The sequence below is a fragment of the Lepisosteus platostomus genome, chromosome 12 (genome assembly GCF_059453375.1).
Source record: "Lepisosteus platostomus isolate fLepPlt1 chromosome 12, fLepPlt1.hap1, whole genome shotgun sequence".
In the NCBI taxonomy this organism is placed as follows: domain Eukaryota; kingdom Metazoa; phylum Chordata; class Actinopteri; order Semionotiformes; family Lepisosteidae; genus Lepisosteus; species Lepisosteus platostomus.
Genome location: NC_142622.1, coordinates 10,010,536 through 10,033,848, shown reverse-complemented (window position 1 = coordinate 10,033,848; position 23,313 = coordinate 10,010,536). Strand labels below are relative to the sequence as shown.

The window sequence follows — 23,313 nt, the reverse complement described above, 5'->3', positions numbered from 1 at the left end:
CTGGATATTGCACAAAATGGTGGAACAAAGTATTGGCTTTTCTAGCAGAAGACATTTTATTAAAATGTTTATTCAACCTGTCCTTTTACCTCCTTAAATCTATGGCACAACTGCAATGCATCAAGACTCCTGTAGAGTAAATTTCATTTTAATAATCACCTACTGTATGTACTCCCATCTAACAAACTTCAGTCTTTCAAATTTCAGAAGCATATTTCCTAAAACCAAATTAATTTGAGGCAATATATGGCTGGGAATAAAAAAAAAAAACCCAAACACGTTTAAATCCAAGATATCTCATTAAATTGGATAATCCACCCCGAGTCTAACTTAGCATACAAGTAACAGTTCTGAAAGCAAGCCTGAACCAAACGAATTTCAAAAGGAGTGTGTTGCTTAAGAAATTGAAGTGTAAAAACTCAAAATAGATCAAATTCAACTGCAGATAAGTCCACTGTGATAAGTCAATCTGCTTATGTACAGTACAACTGTCTTCCTGTCATTTCTCTAATCTCAGTCAAAGAACAAAAACCAATTACCTGTAGGTCACTCACAGGAACCTTGATCTGCTCCTGCAGTTCAAGTGCACCATTCTACTTAACCAGTATTCACACACAAAGTTAGAGTTCCAGACATTTATTGTATATTTATATATTTTTGCTAGAATGTTCCTTTTTTAGGCTACTTGCAAAAGTCTACAGTGTGCAATGCAATGCATATTAGACCTGACCTACTTATTTTTCACAAGTGTAATTTGCATAAACTCAGTCGCAGTCTGATTTCCCTGTCCTGTAATGGTAACTAGGCAAAATACAGGCCTTTCACAGTATCTTTTAATGCTTTGACCTAAAAAATATCGCTTCAAAAAGATAAAAATGGAGCATGTAAAAGTGAAAGGATTTCAATATTTAAGGGGTTAGATCCTCTCACCATATTACATCTTGCATTGTTTCCAAAGGGCTGAAGATCCAAGAACAGTTTTCTGCATTTTTAGCTTATTGCTTTAGGTTTTTCTAAGGGCATACATTAACCGTTAATACTGTATTTAAAAAATACAAAACAGTAGAATGTAATGTGTTAATACAATTATATCAAATGTGATGAGAGAAAACACAATGTTTTGGCTGTGAAGCCTTCTTCAGGTAAAGAAGGCTTCACAGCCTGAAGAAGGCTTCACAGCTGAAATGTTGTGTTTTCTCTCTTCTCTTTTCAGCATGGAATAAACCTATTACTTGTTCCTTTGCAGACTATGCATGCTGACGCAGCTACCCACCTGAACTAAATGGATTATAGCGTGTTACTGCATATACAGTTCACCAGCCTTAGAATATAATCATTAGTACTTGTGATAGTAGTTCAGATGCTTGTAAGTCTTACCAACAAGCAAACCACATACTGTATAAAAGTGCCTCTTAAAAAAGGTTGAAAATAAAAACCTGACTAATGTATGGCACGGAGATTTGACAAAAATATTTTTTCAGTTAGGTTTTAATTTATAAGGCTTGGTAGCTTGCAATGAAAATCCAGAGAACTCTTACATGCCTGTGAAAAATGATAACTAGGTCTCTATATCTGAATGATTTTGGTCCACACTCCAGAGACATCTAAATTAATGTGTATGCATGTAAAGATTAGATATCTAATATTCTACAGGCATCTGCAGTCAGTTGTATTGGATACAATTACCCCACTCTCAAGACATGGATGGATAAAAACGTGAGACAAATTAAACAGTTGCAGATGTCCCCACCAACAACATTTTGAAGACAAACTGCTAAGATAGAGTGCTCTATAACAGCCAGCTGCAATCTTTACTAATTTTCCCTAAAACCCGAACAGGGATTAAACAGCAGCAATGGCCTGAGGTGCCTTTGCTACAGAATAATTGTCACTTATGATTCACAAAGGACATGACTCAAAAGACGCGCAGTTGCCAGAAGGGAAACCACTTCTGATAGCAGTTTCAAATCTTATGACCAATGAACCACTTCAAACTGTTTCCAAAATTAGAAATAAAAGACACATATCAGCTATTTATCAAATCAAGCTCATTAATTAGTGGTTTCGTTTATAGCAATGACAACTAGATGGGCGTCACCACAGACGAGTTGTTACTAGGATTGCATGGCTAAATATGTGTTGTATTTTTTATATACAGGCCTGCAAAAGAATTACCTTAAGACGTGACATACCCTTCAAGCTTGGCATTTTGTGCCTCACTATTATCGTTATTATAACATCGGTGTATTTATATCTGAAACAACAAAAATGAGCTCATTTGGTATTACACATTCATTGAGCTCCCTCTTGTGGACATTAGCCATCAAATTCCCAGCATTTTTTAAAAATTCAGGTGTTTCTCATTATGGATACCATACATGTATACATTACGGTAACTCTATGCAGTATAGAAAGAATCGCCCAAGATGACGTCAATATAAACACATCTTTCTAAAAAGCCTTTTTTATGTTTGTCTGAATGAAATACTGAATCATCACCAGTGAACGCTGGTCAACACACTATTCAATACCATAGGAGATGAGGTACTGCCATACTCCATGTACTTGGAAACATTTTTTTTCACTCATATAAACAGGATAATAAATATTTTATTGAGGTAAAAGCATTGTACTTAGATTAGAATTAGTTTTACAATATCAATACATTGTTCACACAGTTAGTACACTGATGACAATCCATCAGGCAACACTGAAAATGCCACAAAAAAGACACGAAAGATGATTAATCACATTTAGCAATTAACATGCTATTGTCAAGTATCGCCTCTTCGAAGTGGTTTAAAATGTAATAAGTGGTAGTCCCCTGAAAACATGTCTTATCAGAGGTGGCTACACCTTTCTTAAAGCCACAGCATTTTTTTGGAATATGATAGCTTCCATCTTGAGACATGATGAAGCCCATAAAATGCACTGTAGCCTTTTAATCATTGGAATCATAGCAACTGCAGGTACATCTGTAAAAAAAGGGTACATGGAACAAGCACAAGCTATTTATGAGATCTGCAGCATTGAAAAGGCTGCCAAAAGTGTAGGCATCCATTCAGTGTTCAATGAATGCACATTTGGCATCCTTTCTAATGTATTCATATTAGTTTACTTATTTTTGTGCATCTTATTCTTAATTAATTTACCATGAAATATCACAGAAGAAGCTTGATTGCTGCCAATTACATTACTTCAGTTTTTTTAAAGACTGTCCTGTCCCTACAAAAGGGCATTAAGTACAATAAAAAGTTCCGTACTGATGCAGCGATGCCACTATAGCTCATTTGATCACTGTAACAAGTACATTGTTAGTCTCCATTAACTAACCAGTGCCTAAATTTAAAATGAAAATTTACATTTTTGGAATGCAATGCATGTAAAATGCAATTCCAATAAAAAATATAGCCTACTAATTTTAATGCTTGGTTGTAAGTAAATATGCATATTTAAGATCCTTATCTTCCTAAACACAGGAGCTATGTTAAGTAACACTCAGTATGAAGAAAACGAATAAAAGGCTAACAGTTTACCACAGATCTGAACACACTGCTTGCAAAGCCTAAGAAATATCTCAGTTTCTGGTTTCCATTCTGGACTCATTATGACAAGAAACGTACTTCATCACCGCATGCCACACCCAAAACAAGGCACTTAATAAATAAGCTATCATGTTTCTACCAAGTATAATTCCTTTTGACAGTACAATATGAATATTGAAAACAAAACCTTTTTTAAAATATGGAAATGAAATTGAAATGAAATTCTGATTTGGCAGGCAGAGTTGTTGAATGGAAAGATAGCGAAAAGGTACAGTAGATGTAAAGTTTTTAAAAAGTATTACTGTATTCACTAGTTTTAAAATGATTAAAAATGTCATCAAAATGGTATAAAACTGCATCCCAAATGAAATGCCCTAATAGACAGAAGGGCAAATGCTGTACAAACAAGACAATTGGCTTATACAGTATTTTATCTTGTCTTATGTCAGAGATGAACAACCTTAAACCTATTACAAACATTATCCTTCAGCAGGAGAATGCATTAAATCTTAAATGTATGTATTGTTACGAAGCTTTAAAATAACTTCTATCACACATACAAGAATGTTCCCCTTATGAACTGTAATCTCAAATGAATAACTGAATATACATTACTTTTTTGTTGTTGTTGTTGCTTCAAAGGAAAGCATAGAAAATATTAAGTCATCATTCGAATATAAAAAAAACATGAGGTTTGTTGAGCCTGATAGGTTTCTAATATTGTTAAATGTGTGCAAATTTCATTTAATCTTGGGTTGAAGTGCAGTTTTAATCTCATCACAGTATCTCATCCTGACCCAGATTACAGCTATTCAATTAGAAACGTACTGTAAATCCAGAAAGGAAAACGAGAATTAAAAACAAAAACAATGCTCTCACACTTTGTCTTACCCATATTAGCTGTAAAAGTCATTGTGCCACTGGTGAAGCAAAAGGTGTGTAATCCTCTTTGCAGGGAATATTAAAAAAAACGCATCCTGGGAGAGAATCCAGGTAACTCTGCAACACAAAGTACTTGCAAGATTGTTCCCCCTGTAAGGAAAGATCCAGCTCAGACTGAAAGCACCTGCAAAGAGCTGCTTGATTTTATATGCAGCCAGTGACCCACTTGTTTCTGCTTTATCCTAAAAATTTGAACATTTTTTTCTTACCGAAATGCATTAAAAATAGTCTTCTCACGCACAGGAAAATACGCTCACAATTCCCTGCTTCACATGAAGAGGCTGAGACAGCCAGAATGATGAAATTTTTAATAAAAAATCCATGGGGCCATGAAAGCAGGATCACCTGCAAATTTTGATATCGTTTATTTAGGAATACGATGTTCAAAACAGAAAAAGAAAGCACAACCACGCTTTCTTCTTCACTTTTTTTACTAGTAAGGTCTTCATTATTTATAAATATAGGCAATGGTTTCCAGCAACTGAAGCTGATTCTAGCTCATTAAGAATACATAGCATCCCCTGCTATGCCGCACTGCCCAACTGTGTTCAAAGAATCCAAAGTGTGCAGTTACACGCCTATGACTCAAACAAAGGGAAATTTGGGGGCTATTTCTAATCACACACAGTGTGCAATTTAATAGGACTTAATCCAGTTTCGGGCAGCATGGTGGCGCAGTGGTTTTAGTATTGCTGTCTCCGTGCACTTAGGCCCTGGATTCAATTCCTGGGGTGCTATTTGTTTGGATTTTGTACAGTATGTTCCTCCTGCGTGGGTTTTGTCTGGGTACTCCTGTTTCCTCCTGCAGTCCAAAGACATACCGGTAGTTTGAAAAAACATTACTGGTGGAAACATCTGGCCCTGGTTTGATGTGTGTGTTTGTGTCTGTGTAGCTATCAGCTAGAAAATTGTTGGATGGATAATCTGGTTTCACCATAAACACTGCCAAACATATGTATTCACTATACGGCACATGAAACACAATTAACTCTGGCAGTGTAAGGAAGGATTGAGATATATGAAGGTATCAAGCTATCCTACCATTTGTACTTCGGAAGAATGACAGATGATTTCTACAGGACCAGAAAAGAGGCTCTGAAGCACATTAAAACACATAGTTTTGTGCTATTAGATTGCAGAAATCAATGTTTCTCAGTTTTCAAGGAGAGCTCATCTTCTTGTTTAGAATCCTGCTGTGCCAGGCTTTTTGCACTCAGCTCTGTAGATATTCTTGGATTTGTATTTACTGATCCTTTCAGTTCTGTCTCTGGAATATCCTCAATCTATTGACTTTACTACGGGGACCGCTCAGGATGTAGACACTCCACCAACCGACTTGCCCTCCTTAATTATAGAGGTATTATAGCATCTGTCTGCGTCACAGTAGAGACATATAAAATACGACCCTCATGTTAAGAATAGCAGAGTCTTTGTGCCCTCATGTCTGGTTTTCACTTGCCTGCGTGACAATTTTCATATTTTGTTAATATCTTAGAATTGAAAACGTGGACCATTATCTTTGGAGATAAATACCAAAGTACTCAACAAATTCCAAGAAGGAATCCCACTCCCCCTTCCCTAGTGTAATTTGTATCTGGGAGTGAACTGAATAAAAAGTGGCAGGTCCTAAAAATGCAGTAGACTGTAATTAAACATTGTAATTAAATCATACTGCTACAAAAATAAGATATCCTTGGGCATTTCTCGATTAGGGAGGTATCCCCGTGTCCAGGCCAAATTTCCCCCCTCGGCCTTTACTGTGGCCTCCAAATTGTCCCCATGTGTGACTGGCTTGCACTGGCCCTGCGATGGACTGGCGTCCCGTCCAGGGTGTACCCTGCCCCGCGCTCGTTGCTTGCTGGGTAGGCTCCGGCTTCCCACGACACCGTATGGTACAAAGCGGTTTAGCAAATGACATGACATGACAAAAGTAAGATTTTGAAAGTAAATTGACTCCTTACCTTTCTTAATCAAGATTATTTCATCTTTTTTAAAGGCTGTGATATTTTCAGAATCTCTCTGAATTAGGGGGAAAAAATCCTTTGCATACTCTTGCATTAGAATCTAATTAAATCAGGATAAAATTAAAACTAAGGTATACAGTGCATTATAACTGCATAACAAATACCTAAATAACAGAATTGAACCATAACTATGTAAATGTAGTTCACTAGGGACAACATCCAAGAGTTGAATGCTTTGTGAATGATTGGAATACTTGGTCATAAAAGTATGTCTTAACCCGCTAGGTTAATGGGCAGCCTCCTGACCACAAGACATTAAGGCTCGAACTCCATTCAGACTGAGTAGACCAAGGGACAGCTGCAAGGTGGAGATGGGGCACATGAGGGATGCTTGAGACAAAAGCATCTGTAGGGAGGCATCTGAGTTTAGGAGATGAACCTGTAGCTAGTATGGTAATGATGATGACTAGGTACAGCTGTGTGAGATTGGCTTGTTGTTGTTGTTATCCCTCCCGAACTTCAGTCAAAAGCTTCAGTGAAATGAAAAGTTGCCTGATGAAAAATCATCTAAAATATGATTCTTGAACCATGTCATCCCACCCACAGCTCCTGGTTCCATGGCTGTCAGCGACGCTCTCAGTCCCAGGATCAACTTGTCTTCCTCTTGTTCTATCTCGTCTAATAATCTAGTATCTTGAAATGTAGCTGCAATTCTCCTCTTCTGGACCACTGATATGGACCTTCCTCAGAGTGAATTGGAATTGTACTGTTACAGGATTACAATCAATTTCTGTAACGGGCTGAACTGCTTAAAGGTGGTGATTCTTTAATCCTCCTCACTAGCCAAGAGTTTAATTAATATTAGCATAGAAGAGGTAAAAGGTACTAGAAGCACTTACAGTATGTTAAACAAATCTCAAAGACCCAAAGGCTTTCTACCAGTTACACTTAAGGAAAACGTGTTACTCATAGACCATTAAGTAACTCTTCGTCTCGGTGAAATGGGTATTGACACCTGTCTCTCGAGATGAGGTTCATATCCACTGATTGGAAAATGGCTGATTTAGCCCCCATCCATAAAAACAGTGGCAAAATCAAGCTAAGTAATTAAAGACCAATAACTCTTGCTTCAATGGTGCGCAGAGTTATGGACACAATAACCAAATCGAAACTAGATGATCATCTGTATGATCAGAGGATTCTAAGAAGATTTAAAAACAGATAGGTCTTGCTGAACTAATCTGTTAGAGCTCTGTGAACAAGCAAAAGCTGTAAAAGATAGAAACGGAGCATATAATGTGGTATATATAAGATTTTCAGAAGGTTTTCGATAAAGCTTCTCATTAAAGATGAATTCTCAAATCAGGATGCCAGTCTATCGCAGGGCACACACAGACACAGGCTCAAGCCAGGGCCAATTAACCTACAGTACCAGTCTCTGGACTGTGGGAAGAAACCAGATCACCCAGAGGAAGTGTATTATTGAAAGCACAGTATCTAAACTTAACCAAACTGCATCTATACTTTATTAATACTGTAAACAGTGTTTCCTTGCACAGTCTCAAACACAACATGCAGAGTAACGCAGTCAGAGATTAGGTTTCCTGAACAACAGGTACTTTTGTTCAATCATTACAATATACATTCTAATGTATTCAGTGCAACTGAATAAATCTGTTTTCTGATGTTCTTTTTTGCAAGATTATTATAAAAGAACACCACAAATACAGATCATGTGCTCATTAAATCTGTATATACTGTAGCTGTGACAAATGTAAGGTTATTTATTTTAGATTATACACCTGGATTATGCACTAAGCCTTCCTGTCCAAACACTATGCAGTAATGGCTATCAACAGCAAGATACTGTAACTGATGAAGTTTGCACAAATGGTAACCAGCTACTGTACATTAGACTTTCAAACTGATGTCGCACCTGATCATTCTGCATCGTTACACTGAGTGTAAAGAAGTCAAGGTTGATTCCTCTAGCTGACAGCGCACTCAAATCTAGTGATTGTGGATGAAACATGAATGCCCTAGAAATCCACAAGTATTTCCTACTGTATGCCTTACCACTACACATTGTATGTCATTTCCTATTCATAACACAAAAGAACACAACTATGTATTGTAATATCATACTGGAACAGGTTAAACAGTGTCGTGTAAAAATTAAGTGTTTAAATAGTTTTTACATTTCTGGGCTGGGGCTGTCCTGCTTTAATGGTATATTTTCCTCATCATGGTGTGTTCTCATACAATATCTCTAACAAAGCAACAGCATCAGTATGAAGCTTTTAGACAACCACTAGAATTTGAAGTATTTCATGCCACCATTCTTTTCCAATAGGGACAGCGAGGCCCAAGTCCCAGGTAGATGAATATTTTGGGTCTAGAGGAAATCTGTGCAATGAGCAATACTTCTGTCTACCACTTCCTCTTCTCAAAAGGACAGTATGAAAATGTGCCTTAGCCCCTTTGTAGTGTATGTTTGCACATATGGCCGCATAAAGAAATGGCTTTGCAGGTGATCACTGAGGTAATACACTGAAAGAGAATATGGTCACCCAGCACTGCTGAGGAACAGAATCCACAGTGTGACACCTGGGTCAACCAGCCACAGTGCAACCAGACACACTGCCCACTGTATCCATGTCAAACCAAACAAGGTCCAGACTGCACTTCTAGTGCAGGGCTTTTCAAGGTTTTGTAGATGCTTAAAAGCTAGAATCATAAGGAGTATCTTTTTGAGAGCTATCCAAATGCAAAAGTAAAATATATATTTTTTGTGGCACAGGTATTGATGTTAAACACCACTACAGTGAGAGAGAAAATTCCACAAAGAAAAGGAAATGTAATCTTGTGCAAAACTAAAAGCCTTGGCTAAAACTTAATCCAACCCATCAAAGAGCACTAGTATAATGAAAAAAAAAACAACTAAAAAATCACTAAACCCTATTAAAAATACACTTCGTTTATCAGCAGGCTTACTATGGAGTTACAGTATGTATGGTGTTGTAGTGCAGAAATATTATAGCGTTATAATAAAGCACTTTGTTAAAGGGATCAGCTTTTCTTAAAAGGGGGCATCATCTGGTAAACTAACACTTCAGGTCCTGACTTGTGCAATGATAGCTTCCTTTCCATACAGGAACCAGGACATTACAGTATTTACTACCTCCACCACCAGATAAGTTGTCATTCTATTGGGCTGAAGGATGATCAGAGAGAAATTCAGGTAGCCACATACTCACCTTATAAAGCTTGTATGTCCATCTTTCTTCTATTTGTATAACATTTTTTGATTAATTATAATTATAATTTATTAGTGTTCACTTTTCTAATCAGCTTAAGGGCAGCACAGTGGTGTGGTGGCTAACATTCATGCCTCACAGCTTTTCCACCCTTGGTTTAAACCCAACCTAAGGCACATTCTGTGTGCTTGTATTAGCGTGGTCTCTTTTTGTGCACACATGGTTTTTGATGGATGTCCCAGTTTCCTAAAGCGTTCCAAAGACAAGCATCAATAAATGATCCTAAATTATCCATATGTCTGTGTGCCTGCTTGATGGATAGGCACTCTGAGCCCTGTGAACCCAGGATAGACTCAGGGTTGCCAGAAATAAGCATCTTTCCGATTATAGATGATTTCAAAATCCTAACTCATTTTTTGCCTTGTTTCTACTTTTTATTCACCATTTTATGGCCTGATATGAAATCTCGGACCAGTGATGAAATACCAGTACTTAATTTTTTGTCCTTTCCTGGTGTGATTTAATAGTTGAGTCCTGAATCCTCATGACAGTCTGTTCACTCCAACATTATAAACTATTCTTTTTTTTGAGCTGATGTTTTGTTTTCTTAGTTATGAACATTAAAACAGATAGTAGCTATTATACATTGCACCAAAATATGCTTCACATTATCTGTCCCTCAATACGCACAGCACAATCTCACTTTAAAATTCAAAAACAAACTGAGTCACAGATGCTAAGTCGAATCTTTAACAAATTATGAAAATAGAATAATATTCTCAACCACCAAATTCTAAAACAAGTGTGAGAATTCAACACAGCCATACTAAGATGTAATAAAATGGTTTAAAAATTAAGAGCTAACAATGAGAGCAGTTTCTCCCCTAACACTGATTTTTTGGGAGGGCAGAGACACAGCTTACTTTGAAGCTTTCTTGAGACAAGCGTCCTTAACTTGAATATGAGCAGCAGGTAAAAACTGAACCTGAATTGTCCCATCTCAAGGCTAATCCTGATCCTGTCAACAAGTCAGGAGCTCTCATGTTAGAAGCAGCTGCATTCACTGGATAACCTGTGTGGGTAAGAGTAATGACATCCGTGCCTGATGTCACCTGAAACGTTTTTCGTGTTTGACCCTGAGTCACAACCACGTCAAAGTGGTGCTGAAATTTAACACTGAAGCTCGAGGGAGGCTCACTTCTTAGAGGCGGATGACAAGCATATTTTGAGCTTTGTCGTGAAACAGAGACTTTAAAATTGAGGCATTATTCCTATATAGCACTTTCATGATCACGTAATGACATATGTGATCTTTGTTTTTAAGGTCTTTGTGCACATGATATAAATTGAGGCACCAATCACCCACCACTGCGATTAAGAATATACATTCATAGTTAAGGGACCATTACTTTATTTTTAACAGTAGAACATGTATACTGTAAACAGTTGTAATTACCACTTTTGGAGCTAACCTGAAACTGTGTACTGCGTAATTGTTTAGTGACAGGTATATTACATATACAGTACCATGTTACGTATTACTCAGCTGACAGGGTATGCATTTACAAGTATTGCGTATTTAAAAACAGGTTTTTACTCCAATCACTTATACACCTTTTACTTTTACAAAACCTCTGATAATCAGAACCGCTAGGTATCGCATATAAAGAATTTTAGTGCAGAAGTGACACAGAAAAACACTCTGACACCCAGAGTCACAGAAAAACAAAACCACATTGTAACGTTGTCACTTGAAACTCCTGTTTCAAAATCAGCAAATCCTGTATGATTTAGGTAAAGTAGGCTATCACACACTGATTCTTTTCTTTCTGATGCTAGGACTTGAGACATTAGCTTGATTTCCTAGAATATCATCTCTCCTTTTAAGAAAAACAAACAAAAACTTACACCAATCCTTTTTGTCACAAAGTAATACCATACCATTTAAACGGTATCCAAATAGCATTTATATATTTATCTAGTTAAACATAAAATTAACTCTGAGTTGGCAAGGATGGTTTCTGTCAACATATTTAAAAGACAATAATATGTTCATAGAAGCTGAAAAGCAGGATTTGTCATAAACATAAACTTCAGATAACTTACTGTACTGTAATCAATCCTTTTCCTTAATTATACAACCAGCAGAATTGGATAAGGAATATTTTGTTGATGCTGTATTATAAATATGTACCATCATGTTTAATTTCTCAAATGAACACAAAACATAATACATAAATAATGTACCATACTGTAATCGAGACCATTATCAGATATGGTATAAGTGTGGTTTGGTAATTTATCAGTTCAATTAAGATCGCAAATTACCCGTCTCATCCAAACAGCTTTGAAGGTCATGGGAGTGAAACAGCACCCCCTCCCTGCAGACAATCTTTGAAAAAGCCATAACCAAACAGTCAGAAAAAATTATATCAGATCCTTCCCACATCCTCACTTCTGAGTACCAACTTCTTCCTTCTGGCAAACGTTTTAGGGTTCCCAAATGTAAGTCAAACCGATACAAACATTCCCTTGTTCCACTATCCATTAAAAGCTGTCAATGCAAATGGCCAGGATAAACACAATTTTGACCTTTACAATCCACTTGTGTGCCATACTGTATGTTTTGTAATGTTTTATGTGTTATACTGTACATGTGCAATATAGTGATGTGCAATGTTTGTTTTTTTCTGCATTATATTTAAATGTACAGAAGTGCTGTGTGTCCACAAAAAAATTCCCTCAGGGGACGATAAATCTTATTTTATTTTATAAAACATAACTCTTTTTACACAAACTCTGCAACACTACACATTTAATATGGGGTTACTGGATGTTCCTTTTACATACTCTTCTCCTGCTGTGCCAGTTTAATCCTTAAGATTGTTCACCTCTAATTGCTTTCTATAATTTGAAGATTATATCTCATCCCACAGTAAACCTTTTATATTTTTCTGAATACTGATGTATAAAACCACAGGCTTCAAAACCTAATTGATAATTGATAACCATGTCCATGTCTTCCATGTCTTAGGGACCTTAACTGACCTTAATTATTGTGAGTAAGGCATTGTAAAGTAAAATGTTAGATTAGTTAATAAGTTAATTAGATGTACTCAGGGCATAATCATTTAAGATACACAAAGGCCTTTAGGACTGGATATTTGAAACACAGAGAAAACACACACAGGGTTAAAAATATGGCAATGATTTAAAAAGTAATAAAAAGAATATGCTAACCACTTTGTCCTCCTGCAGCAGGTCCAGGAAAGCAAGCATGTTGGCAAGAGAAAAAAAGACACCATGAGTGAGTTATGCATAGTTTCCCTATGCCTTAGCAAGCAGCAAAGATATGCAGCAGGTTCGTATTGCAATCATTTTATCACGATACTTGTGATTTTAGAGGCTGCAACTACTATGCTTGTAATTTATTGGTCTTGTTTACAAAGACGGGGAAGGAATAAATAAAACAACAATACCACAGAACAACAACAAAAAACAGAAAAGGTAACTGGTTAAACAGTAAAGACGTCTCTGCACTGCGGTGGAGTTTTGCTGAGGTAGCAGTGCCCCCTGGTGGCTACAAAATGTATTGAACATGAGAACTTGACTTAACCGAGAAATCTGGGATAAATAGGCCTTTTTGCTCTCTTTTAACGCAGAATGTAAGCTCTAGCTAGTAACAGAAGATGAATAATAAAGAATCATACTTATGATTGTCTGAAATATAAGGGACATTTTGTTCAAAACCAGCACACACCATGATTTAGGAAAACAACTTTTCAGCTGTGGAGCCTTCTTCAGTTGTTTGAAACTGTTTTTCTTCTGTTTTTAGCATGGAAAAAACCTTTACTTTTTCCTTTGCAGCCTATGAATGCTGACGCAGCTACCCACTTGAACTTCTTCAAACCATAATTTAGACAATATATATTTTTCTTATACTGTATATCAGAGAGTTTTATATTTATTGTTAAAAAACATGTAGTCTCAAAACCTTATTTCTAAAAATGTATCTATAAAGCCAATATTTTGCACAAAAAAAAACACTAGAAACTTAGTACAAAACAAAAGACATGAAGGGTTATTAATGAAGAGGAGGTTATTCAGTCCCCCTAAGATGTTTTGTGGTTATTAGCTAAGTGATCTGAGGGTGTCATCCAGCTGTTTCTTGAAAAAAAGGGTATCGACAACATGGCAGAGCGGGTTGTTCCACACTCCCAACACTCTTTGTGTAAAAAGTGTTTAGTGTCCCCATCTTTCACATACAGGAATGCAGGAATTAAAGGCCCACAGTGGCTGTTCAGTAACTCGAGGGTCATAAAAATCTAACTAATGTTATTCCATACTATTAGACACCACTGTTCTGGGCAGAGTAGATAATTATGATAACTGTTCTGTTACTTGCTAAAGAATCTGCTTAATTAGTATTTGGTACCTAGGAAACCAGGAAAATACACATGACACGAATATTGGACATTTGAAGATACTGTATCATTTTGTTCCCAGGACATGTATGTGTGTGTGGATGCCTGGTGGTGATTATTTCCAGAAGCTTCTCTCTTGATTTCCAGCGTTGTTTTGGATAAACAATTTTTTTTCTGAATGTCCCTAAAATAAAGTAATAATTTCACACTATGGTGGAACCTTCATTTAGTGAAAGTGAAAGGTAATGAAAATAATGAACCTGCCTCTGACAGTGACCAAAGGTATCACTTCCAAACCATGAACGCTATTCCTTCAGCTCCTTGAGATTAAATCATGTTCTACACCAGCATGAGTTCCCCTGTCACTGTCCCATCTCTGAGCAAACTGTTGAAAAGCCTGACTAGAGAAAGAAACATTTTATCGTAAGAGAGTGCCCTAACTTCCCACTCGCTTCTCTTCCAGGGGAAGATGTTGTTCCCCAGGGATCAGAACCAGGGCCCCACCTATTTTTCCTTGTCTTGGGCTGGACTGCTGTAACACATCAATTTCCCTTGGGGATCAATAAAGTCTTATCTATCTACCTCTGCAAAAGCTTGGAAGGCGACAGAGAGCGTACCTTATTTGACCGCAGAGAGACGCGTCCTCCGCAACGAGCACAGAATTTAGTTTGGCAATAAGAACAGATGTGGCCGCAGCCGTCGGCGAACTTGGTTTTGTGGCAGATCCCACAGGTGGGAGCGTCCCCCTTTTGCTCCTGCGTCAGCTGTGCTTCTTCTCCCATTTTCTTCACCTGGTCCTTGTACATTTCGAACTGCTGGTGCAACTTCCTACGAGGACGGGAAAAGGCCAGATCGTCAGGACCGCCAGAGACAGAGACGTCTTCGCTCTGTGTCTAAATCCAGTCCACTTGCACAAGGAAAAAGGTTTTTGTCAGCAAGGTAGTTGGTATCATGCCATCACCAAAATTCTCAGAATTTTAAAATATAAAGAATACAAATGAGAGGAGGCCTTTTCACCCATGTATCATGTTTGGACCCAGTTAATTGTTCTTAGTTAATTTAATTGAATTCTTTCTCACTTATGTCTCTTGAACACTTTGTTAATTCAACCTTACCTGTAACATCCAGTTATTTTGTGTTGCTGATCATGTCCCATAAAACAGGCTATGGGTGATTCCCTGCTGTTCTTAATATTTGCCAGACTTAACTATTACAGTAACTATTACAACACTGTTTTTTCCTTCTTTTTTGTGGAGTTACTAAGAATGCAAGTAAGCTTTCATTTTACTGTCAAACACAATAAAGAAGTACATGTTTTTTTCTTAAAACAACACAAGAAACCTTAAGCTGTCTATTAAATGTCCTTATTCTCTATAAGAACCTGAGTTTTCTGTTATTTTCATACAGTTTAGATTACATAAGGAAATAATGTAACACCAACCAGAAGGCACAAGTGGAAACTACATGGAAGTGCATTTAAAAACGAGAATAGAGGCACCTCTTAAGGGTTGTGGGGATATGGAACAAGTTACTCAGCCATTTGGTTGAAGCCTACACCCTGCCTTCTTTAAAGTAATAACATCCTTAACATCCTTGTTTCAATAAGCTACTTACTACTATACAGGCTGAAAGGCTTCCAAAGAGTAATATCTTCTTTTAAAATGTGGTAACCAAAAGTGAACACAATATTCTAAATGACAACTTACCAGTAGATTGCATAATTTGAATATGACATGCCTTGATTACCCCCATCGTTAGTGTGGGGTTGAAGAGTTTTGTTTATAACATTGTCTTCAATATTATAATGTCAATAATATAATGTCTTAAAGTACAACTGGTAGAAAACTGGTGCCTCTTTTAAGAAAGAAATCGAGTGATCGGGCAGTCATCATTTGAGTTTTGCATTATTTGAAACTGAAATATGTTCAGACCCAAAGGAAGCATCTGCGGTCTTTGGCTGCTCTAAATGCTAGTTTCTCCTAGTTGAAAAGGTTACATAACCATTTAAGCACTTGTTAGTGCTGTTAACAGGTTTTAGCCTGATTATTTAACACGTGAACCTAATACACCTATTTTATTACCAACCCTGTTTTCATGAGTTGCTGCTAAGCTAAAATGTCTAGCACTCAAAACTGTTCAGAATCTCTTGATTAATATTTCCACAATGCAATGCCAAATGTATGGAATACTGTAGATGCACAGATGTTGTTCTTATCTGTATTACCAAATGTAAATCATACGTTTGCGAGAAATATAGAAAATCAAATATTGTGCATTTAATTGAAACATTACTATTCCCACTACCTGGAATGAGGGATTTTCTTAGATTGTAATACTGTATTTAAAGATTGGATTACATCTATTAACACTTTCCACATACACTATGTACATAACCATTCATTGGAACATAAATGTAACTGTCGCTACTACACTCTCTGAAGTACATATAAGCACCTCTTTAATGCTCCCTTTAAGAAAGTTTGGTTAATCGTGAGCACACTTACAAATAATGGTTTTGATGTACAGTATGTGTCTCTAAACTTTGATATTACTAACTTTAAATAATAGATGTACAACACAATGTATTGTTTCTTTTTGCGGACTGCTACATTCTACTTTCGTTGAATACATTTTAAGACATACCAAGAAACACCACATACATTATTATATGTTCATAGTGTGTTATTTATTGAAATTGAAATTCACTGATATACAGGTTATGGTTTACCATACAGTACACTGACAAAGAAAGGGTATTTTTTATTTTTTTAGATATTTTGATATTGGCATTTTTAGATTTAAAAAAAAAATATCGAGGAAAATATAAGATTCTGTTTTATAAACCAAGCAAGGGAATCACAGTCAGACACAAAGCTTCACTTTAAAATCTACTCAAGATAGAGCAATATATTCCTTTGTAACCATTCCTTGTTAAATCATTTACAAACTATATGACCTTTTCTGGTTAGTCTTGTGGCACAGTGGTTAGCATTGGGGCCCTGGATTAAATTCCTTGGGTACTATCTTAGTAGCGGTTGTATGTTCTCCCTGTGATTGTGTGCGCATGAGTGTTCGTGTCTGTACTTGCCATGCGAGAGACGGATATCCTGTCCTGGGTGTGTCCTGCCTTGAGCCTGTTGCTTGCTGACTTTGAGTGACCTTGGTCGACATCACTGAAGAGCCAGCACTTCACCCAGCCAAAATCCTACATCCCATAAGTTTTCTCTCAGACCACTGCCTGATGGAGTCCCTATCTCTAATATTCAAACTCATTTCTTTATTTTTTCCAGACACTTCTTAAAGCCTTATTATTTATATGCGAGAAGAGTTCATATACAGTATAATGGCATCTGGCCTCAATATGAAAATGTGCTTAATTTTATAAAACATGAAAAAGGGCTTCATTTAAAAAACTGCATTTCTGAAGCATTGTTGGAGAACTCTCCCACAACACTCATAAGACAGCCATGTCAATTGATGCCATGTCGATTTCAGAGCACAAGTTGGTTACGCCTGTTTCTAGACATTGGTAAACCCTGCGCATTCACATGACATCTGTGTCATCACATCCAATTCATTCAAGTGTGGACTACGGTTGTTCTCTCTGCCTAAGTAAAAATAAAAGCAAACTTCCATTAAGTCCTCAGATGAGTTCACTCACAAAACGTTTTGTTTATATACACATTGTTTTGACTTCTCCAAATGATGGTATAAAATGGTCTCCAAAGCAATAACATTCAGGGTACAGCACCTGAAATTGGTGATAAAAACACACTGTATCTTAATAATAGTTCAGTTTTAAAGACTGAATATGGTTACCTGTAAAACCTATTCTACTTTACATACCCTACATACTGTAGGTGGGCATCAAGTTTTCTTTGCACATTTAACAGCACTTGCTTCCGTTAATTTTACTTACCCTGCTTTCTTGGTGCTTAATGAATAATAAGCACATGTCTTTATTAAATCTGTGACAATGCATACAAAGGTTTGACTCACTGGATTTCTACTTTAGCAAACAGAAAGAGGCATTAAAATAGAGTGCTGGTAGCAGTTCCATTCAGAACTAGCATCTCAGTGTGACTAACAGTCAAAGTTAATTAATATTTATTTTAGCCAAAACACTTTGCTAGAAATAATTGCACCTAACACTCACTCTTATAAATGTATCAGAATCGTATTAAATTTAGAATCTTTACACCCACAGATAATATTTCTGACAAGTTGCTCAGGTTGCATCATTTGCATCTTTGTAACTTCTCATATTACACATTTAAAGACGGGACAGCAGCCTTCTCCATACTGTACCCTACTGTACAGTAGTAAATTATTGGTGCTCCATAGTACAACCATTTGAGAAAGGCGCCTTCAGAAGTGAATGGACACGGAATTCAAATGTTTACATTTTTCACATGAGTGCATGTGTGTATTTCCATGCATTCTGTATGACACATGACATGATGTACTGGACCCCCAGAAACCAAACACTGGCTGACTTCATAATATCACGATCAGAATGAGTTCACTTCACATATCCTTTGCAAAATTTATTAGGGTTTTTAATAATTAACTTGTCCTCTCCTTTTACTCTATGCTTTGGTGTTGGTGATAACCTGATGGGGTACCTTTTCCCATAAACAGAACTTTAAAATACACATGTAATTGCTACGGACAGGCATTATCAATGTGTCAAAACTAATCGCCTTCAGAAAGTAAACTTGGCATTTACTGACACTCACAGCTGTCTACCTGCTCTTGCATCTCAGTCAGTAAGCACACAGAAAACCTGGCATAATTCCTCATGCTGTACATTACTCACACGCTCCGCAAACTGCATATTAGCAATGTAGAATAGACAAGGAAACTAAAGTGTCACATTTTATGGCTGCCTTTTAGCAAGACTGTTGGGTGCTTTTATTCTTTTCTAAACCGTAAAATTAAATGCAATGGTTTTCTACACTGTAGGAACAGCCTTACAGTGATGTGCTATTTTAAAACCAATCTCATTTGCACAAATGTATTTTAAAACCACATCCTTTGCCATCTGAAAGATTGATGAAATACCTAATCAGAACCCAAACTGAACAAAACACACCAATACAGCAGTCCGTAAGATTTTCAGCTTGTAAAATATCTTATCTAATCTCTATAAAATATACTTATCTTTTTAAGAAAACGAATTTGCCAATGACTGAGCCACAAAAGATGACTCAGCTATCAGCATCTGGAAAATTTCACAAGGTAACTACGGCTGTGAAAAAGCTGGCATTTCCATTAATTACTGAGAACTAAAACACTTAAACAATATATAAACCAGTATATACAGGGATTTAAGGGTTTGTTATTATGACTGAAGAGAATGTTCAGGATGTCATAGGCTGGGCTGTTAGCGTAAAAATACAGTAATACAGTAAGCCACCACCCTGATGAAAAAATCTAATGGAAAAATACTGTACATTCTTCTCATAACCAGACGTACTTTTCTTCAGGATACTGGTATCAAGAATGTTTGAGTGACTACTATCCACACGTCACAGCCTCAATCATTAAGATCTATGCTGTGAAGAACACAGACATATTGTATATCAGAGTAACAATTCAAGAATATTAGCTCAATTGGAGAGTAAACCCACTATTTTGCAACACAGGTCAAGTGCTTTCAAGGTCTTAATACACATCAAACACAAATGGGAGTTTTTTTTTTTATTGGTTCCATTTCTCTTGCCTATTTTAAGCAACCTTGCCTCAGAGGAATGAGCAGCACAGTGACATCACCTGTTGTGTGGGTCATGTTACCTAGCCAAAAGCATGATTACATGTGGGCTTTCAAATGCTTTGGAAGAAATTTTACTGCTCCTTCATAAACCACTGAAGAGCAACAAAAGCCACAGCAAAAACAATAAAACCATTAAAAGCACATATGTACCGTATATCTAACAGATATTTGAAAATAAGCCCTGCTTCTTTTTGTGCATGTTTAAATGAAGGTTTCTAAGAAGAGCTTTGTAATAAATATTTAACCAGAACATCTGCATTGTCATTGAAATCTTCGCAGGATGTATGGTACTGTATTTCATTTTCTACTAGGTAATACTAGAATATTATCTGTTACATTTTTTGTAGCATCAATATTTCACGACGCTTGTGATAGTGACCCATTTGATGACTGGCATCTCGTTGTCTTTGGAAAATAAATTCCATGGTGCTACAATTAATATCTCAAAGACATACCTCCTGGAGAATTCCACACCATGGTCTGCAGCTTTTCCTATTCCTACACTATATTAATTTTGTGAACATAATAACATGAGAACAGTTACAAAGAGGAAGCCATTAAAGCTTTCTGGTAGTAGTTAATTGATCCAGGGATCTTCTCCTGTCATTTCTTGGAAGAAGCCAGGGTATCAGATTCAACATCATGGCCTTAGATAAAACTAAGGCCTCTTCTTTCAGCTGCATTGGCAATTATAAAGACTGAGGTCGCCCATTCACAAAACTACATGAAAGACATGTCCTCTGTGTGCTTCCTACTTGACAGCAGATATCTCTGATCAAAGTGGTTGATTAAACCTGATGTGGAGAGGCACCAGAGGGCCATATCCATTGCTAAGCTCTCTGTGTTCATGTCATTCATGCTGTACTGTTCAACACAGATCATTGTGTAATCATTGAAGATTACACTCAACTATAAGAAAAATGGTGCTATAAACATGGCTATTGATGGTGAAGAATTAAACAGAAACTTAAAGGTCAATTATTTCACATGTATTTGGTATAGTAAATGTTAGCAGCTATACTCTTGATTAAAGATGCAAGAGAAAACAGCAGTTTAACTCTCTGAACAATATCCTAATACAATCACAACAATATACAGTACAGTATTACAATAAGAGAATATTCTACTACTTAATCCCTCCTGAAGAAATTATTTTAATACTATATTTTGTTCTAAATGATTTAAAGTTTTATCAGATATTTTGTTCCCCTTGTTGCTCTCTAATCTAACTTCAAACACATACAGTAAATGCCCATTAATGGCACAGAGCAATATAGATGGCAGATATCCTATATGTTATATGCGTGTCATCAGATCAAGGATGGCAATGGAACTTTATGAGTGTTGAGTGATTTATTTAATCAGGCCTGGAATAGATCTGATCACAACAGGAACATGCCAAGAGCAGTTAGAAGATTATAAGGAATGTCATACTTGTGGCACAGTCTATCAACACTACAGTATGTCACTACATGAACCTACAGTACAGCAGTTTGTGTTTGAGGACCCAAAGTCATTTTTGCAGTATTTCTCTAAACCATGGAGAAGTGGGATGTAACTAAAACCGTTATGCTACTGTATAGTAGGAGTATAGTTAGGACTTATTTAATATCTTAATCGGTGTTCAGAAAAAGCGGTTGAGTTTGCCTTCTCCTGCAAATCATTCTGCGAGCTTAAATGATCCCTAGCATTCAGAACCATGGTCTAATACTTAATCTGAAAGACAGCATCTCCTACGGCGATGTCATTCAAATAAAACATTTGGCTTCTGTTTCAAAAGAAGGACCACACACCCAAACGCTGAACACCCCAAGCATGTTTAATTACCTTTAGGCTCTAAACTCTGACCAGAGTTAACTTCAGGCAAGTAGGCCTGCTGACATAAGGGAACACTACCAGAGCAGCAACAGTAAAAAAACCTAGCATACAGCGATATTTTCATATAACACAGACAGGAGTCAGAAAACTCCAAAAAAAGCTCTTCTGGTATGACTGAAGTGGAAAAACAAACTCTTCGCTACCTGTGTTGAAGTAAATTATGACTTGCTTAAGGTAGATACATACAGTGATTCTAGTATTTGTTTCTTGCAGTGGTAACTTCCTACACAGCTGTATTAACAATCTTAAAGCCATCCACAGTCTCCTGCCAAGGTACTCTTTCCTAACAACCAAACTGAAAAGGGCCGAGTGATGTAGTCCACAGACTTACCAACAACCGTTTTGCTCTTTCTATAGAGTCTTTTTAATAAAATGTTTACATTTTTTTTCTGAAGCTTTCCATGTTGAACCAATTAAAAAAATAAAATACAGACATAAGGACTGTTGTGTCCTTAGTCAAAACTCACATGGTTAAGAACCTAAGGGCATAAGAAAGGTTACAAATGATAGAAGGCCAGTCATCCCATTGTGCCTGTTTAGTAGATCACAGAACATCATTTTACCATGCGCAAGGCCGGACACTGTTACTGTGCACCACTAATGTTGGTGAAACCCTTGTGCAAACTGTAAAGAAACAAATTGAACCCATCTTAACACCCCATTGTTAAGTTATATTAAGAAGCATCAATATTGCATAACATACAGTACTAAAGCTAAACAAAGTAAATGGTAAACTATACAGTACATTACTAAGGGAAAAGCTCAGTTGAAGAAAATATTTATAAGTCAAACCAGATAGATAAATATAATTGTGTAAACTGAATACATTTGGAAAACAAATACTTCACATATTCTGTGGCTGACTACTACAGAAAGACAGTGCATGAACTATATATTGAAAGACAAAGCTTAGACCACTGGGGCCATTTAGAGCTTTATAAATATCTGTCCAGAATCCCAGTCCAAAAAAAGTTTTTGCCTTTGTGATGCTGTCTATGTATTTTCCCCCACATACAGTACTTGAAATTCTCTGCTATTAGAAATTTTAATTACACCTATAAGTCTACAGTTATCACTGTCCTTCATAAGACAGACATGAAACATGGCTGAAGGAACACTGATCTCTCAATTGATTCAGTTGCTTTAAAGGTTAACAAATAGATGATATGCCCAAAACAAAATGATGAATTTCACAGAAATCTGTACTGATAATGAAATTCCCACATCATTGAATACAGATTCTTCATTTGGATGTGATAAAATGATACATAGAATCAGTGTGAGGAAACAGCATTTAATATGCAGTTTTACTATCTACAATCTACTATGAATATACGTTACACGAATTTAATAATTAGAAGCCTACATTTCACATGTAATTCACATATGATATTGTAGCAGCAATAATAGCGGTTGTCATTGTTTCAATACAGAAATATAACCTTAGTAGTTAGTAAAAAACATTTTAATATGTTCTATATATACAGTATGTATATAGAAAGTGAATGTAAGATCTTAAAAAATCAA

General features: G+C 36.5%; 1 protein-coding gene and 1 long non-coding RNA gene across 41 annotated transcripts in view; one reads left to right on the top strand and one right to left on the bottom strand.

Moving 5' to 3' along the window:
• The window catches only part of LOC148651065 (uncharacterized), a 45,802-nt gene extending 31,277 nt beyond the window's left edge, over window positions 1-14,525 (top strand). Inside the window, exons 2-3 of the long non-coding RNA XR_015925650.1 lie at window positions 12,967-13,069; window positions 14,215-14,525. This is a non-coding gene — a long non-coding RNA (uncharacterized LOC148651065). The remainder of the gene's footprint in view (window positions 1-12,966; window positions 13,070-14,214) is intronic.
• The window catches only part of rims2a (regulating synaptic membrane exocytosis 2a), a 267,753-nt gene that overhangs the window by 200,142 nt on the left and 44,298 nt on the right, over window positions 1-23,313 (bottom strand). For 39 of the 40 annotated variants that reach the window (XM_088600907.1, XM_088600866.1, XM_088600868.1 and 36 more), the window contains 2 exons: window positions 14,750-14,960; window positions 12,949-12,960 (listed from right to left, as the gene is read on the bottom strand). In XM_088600907.1, coding sequence (XP_088457033.1) covers window positions 12,949-12,960; window positions 14,750-14,960 — 223 coding nt within the window. Of the gene's footprint in view, window positions 1-4,436; window positions 4,579-12,948; window positions 12,961-14,749; window positions 14,961-23,313 lie in introns of those variants that run through there. The other variant, XM_088600897.1, reaches the window with a different exon arrangement.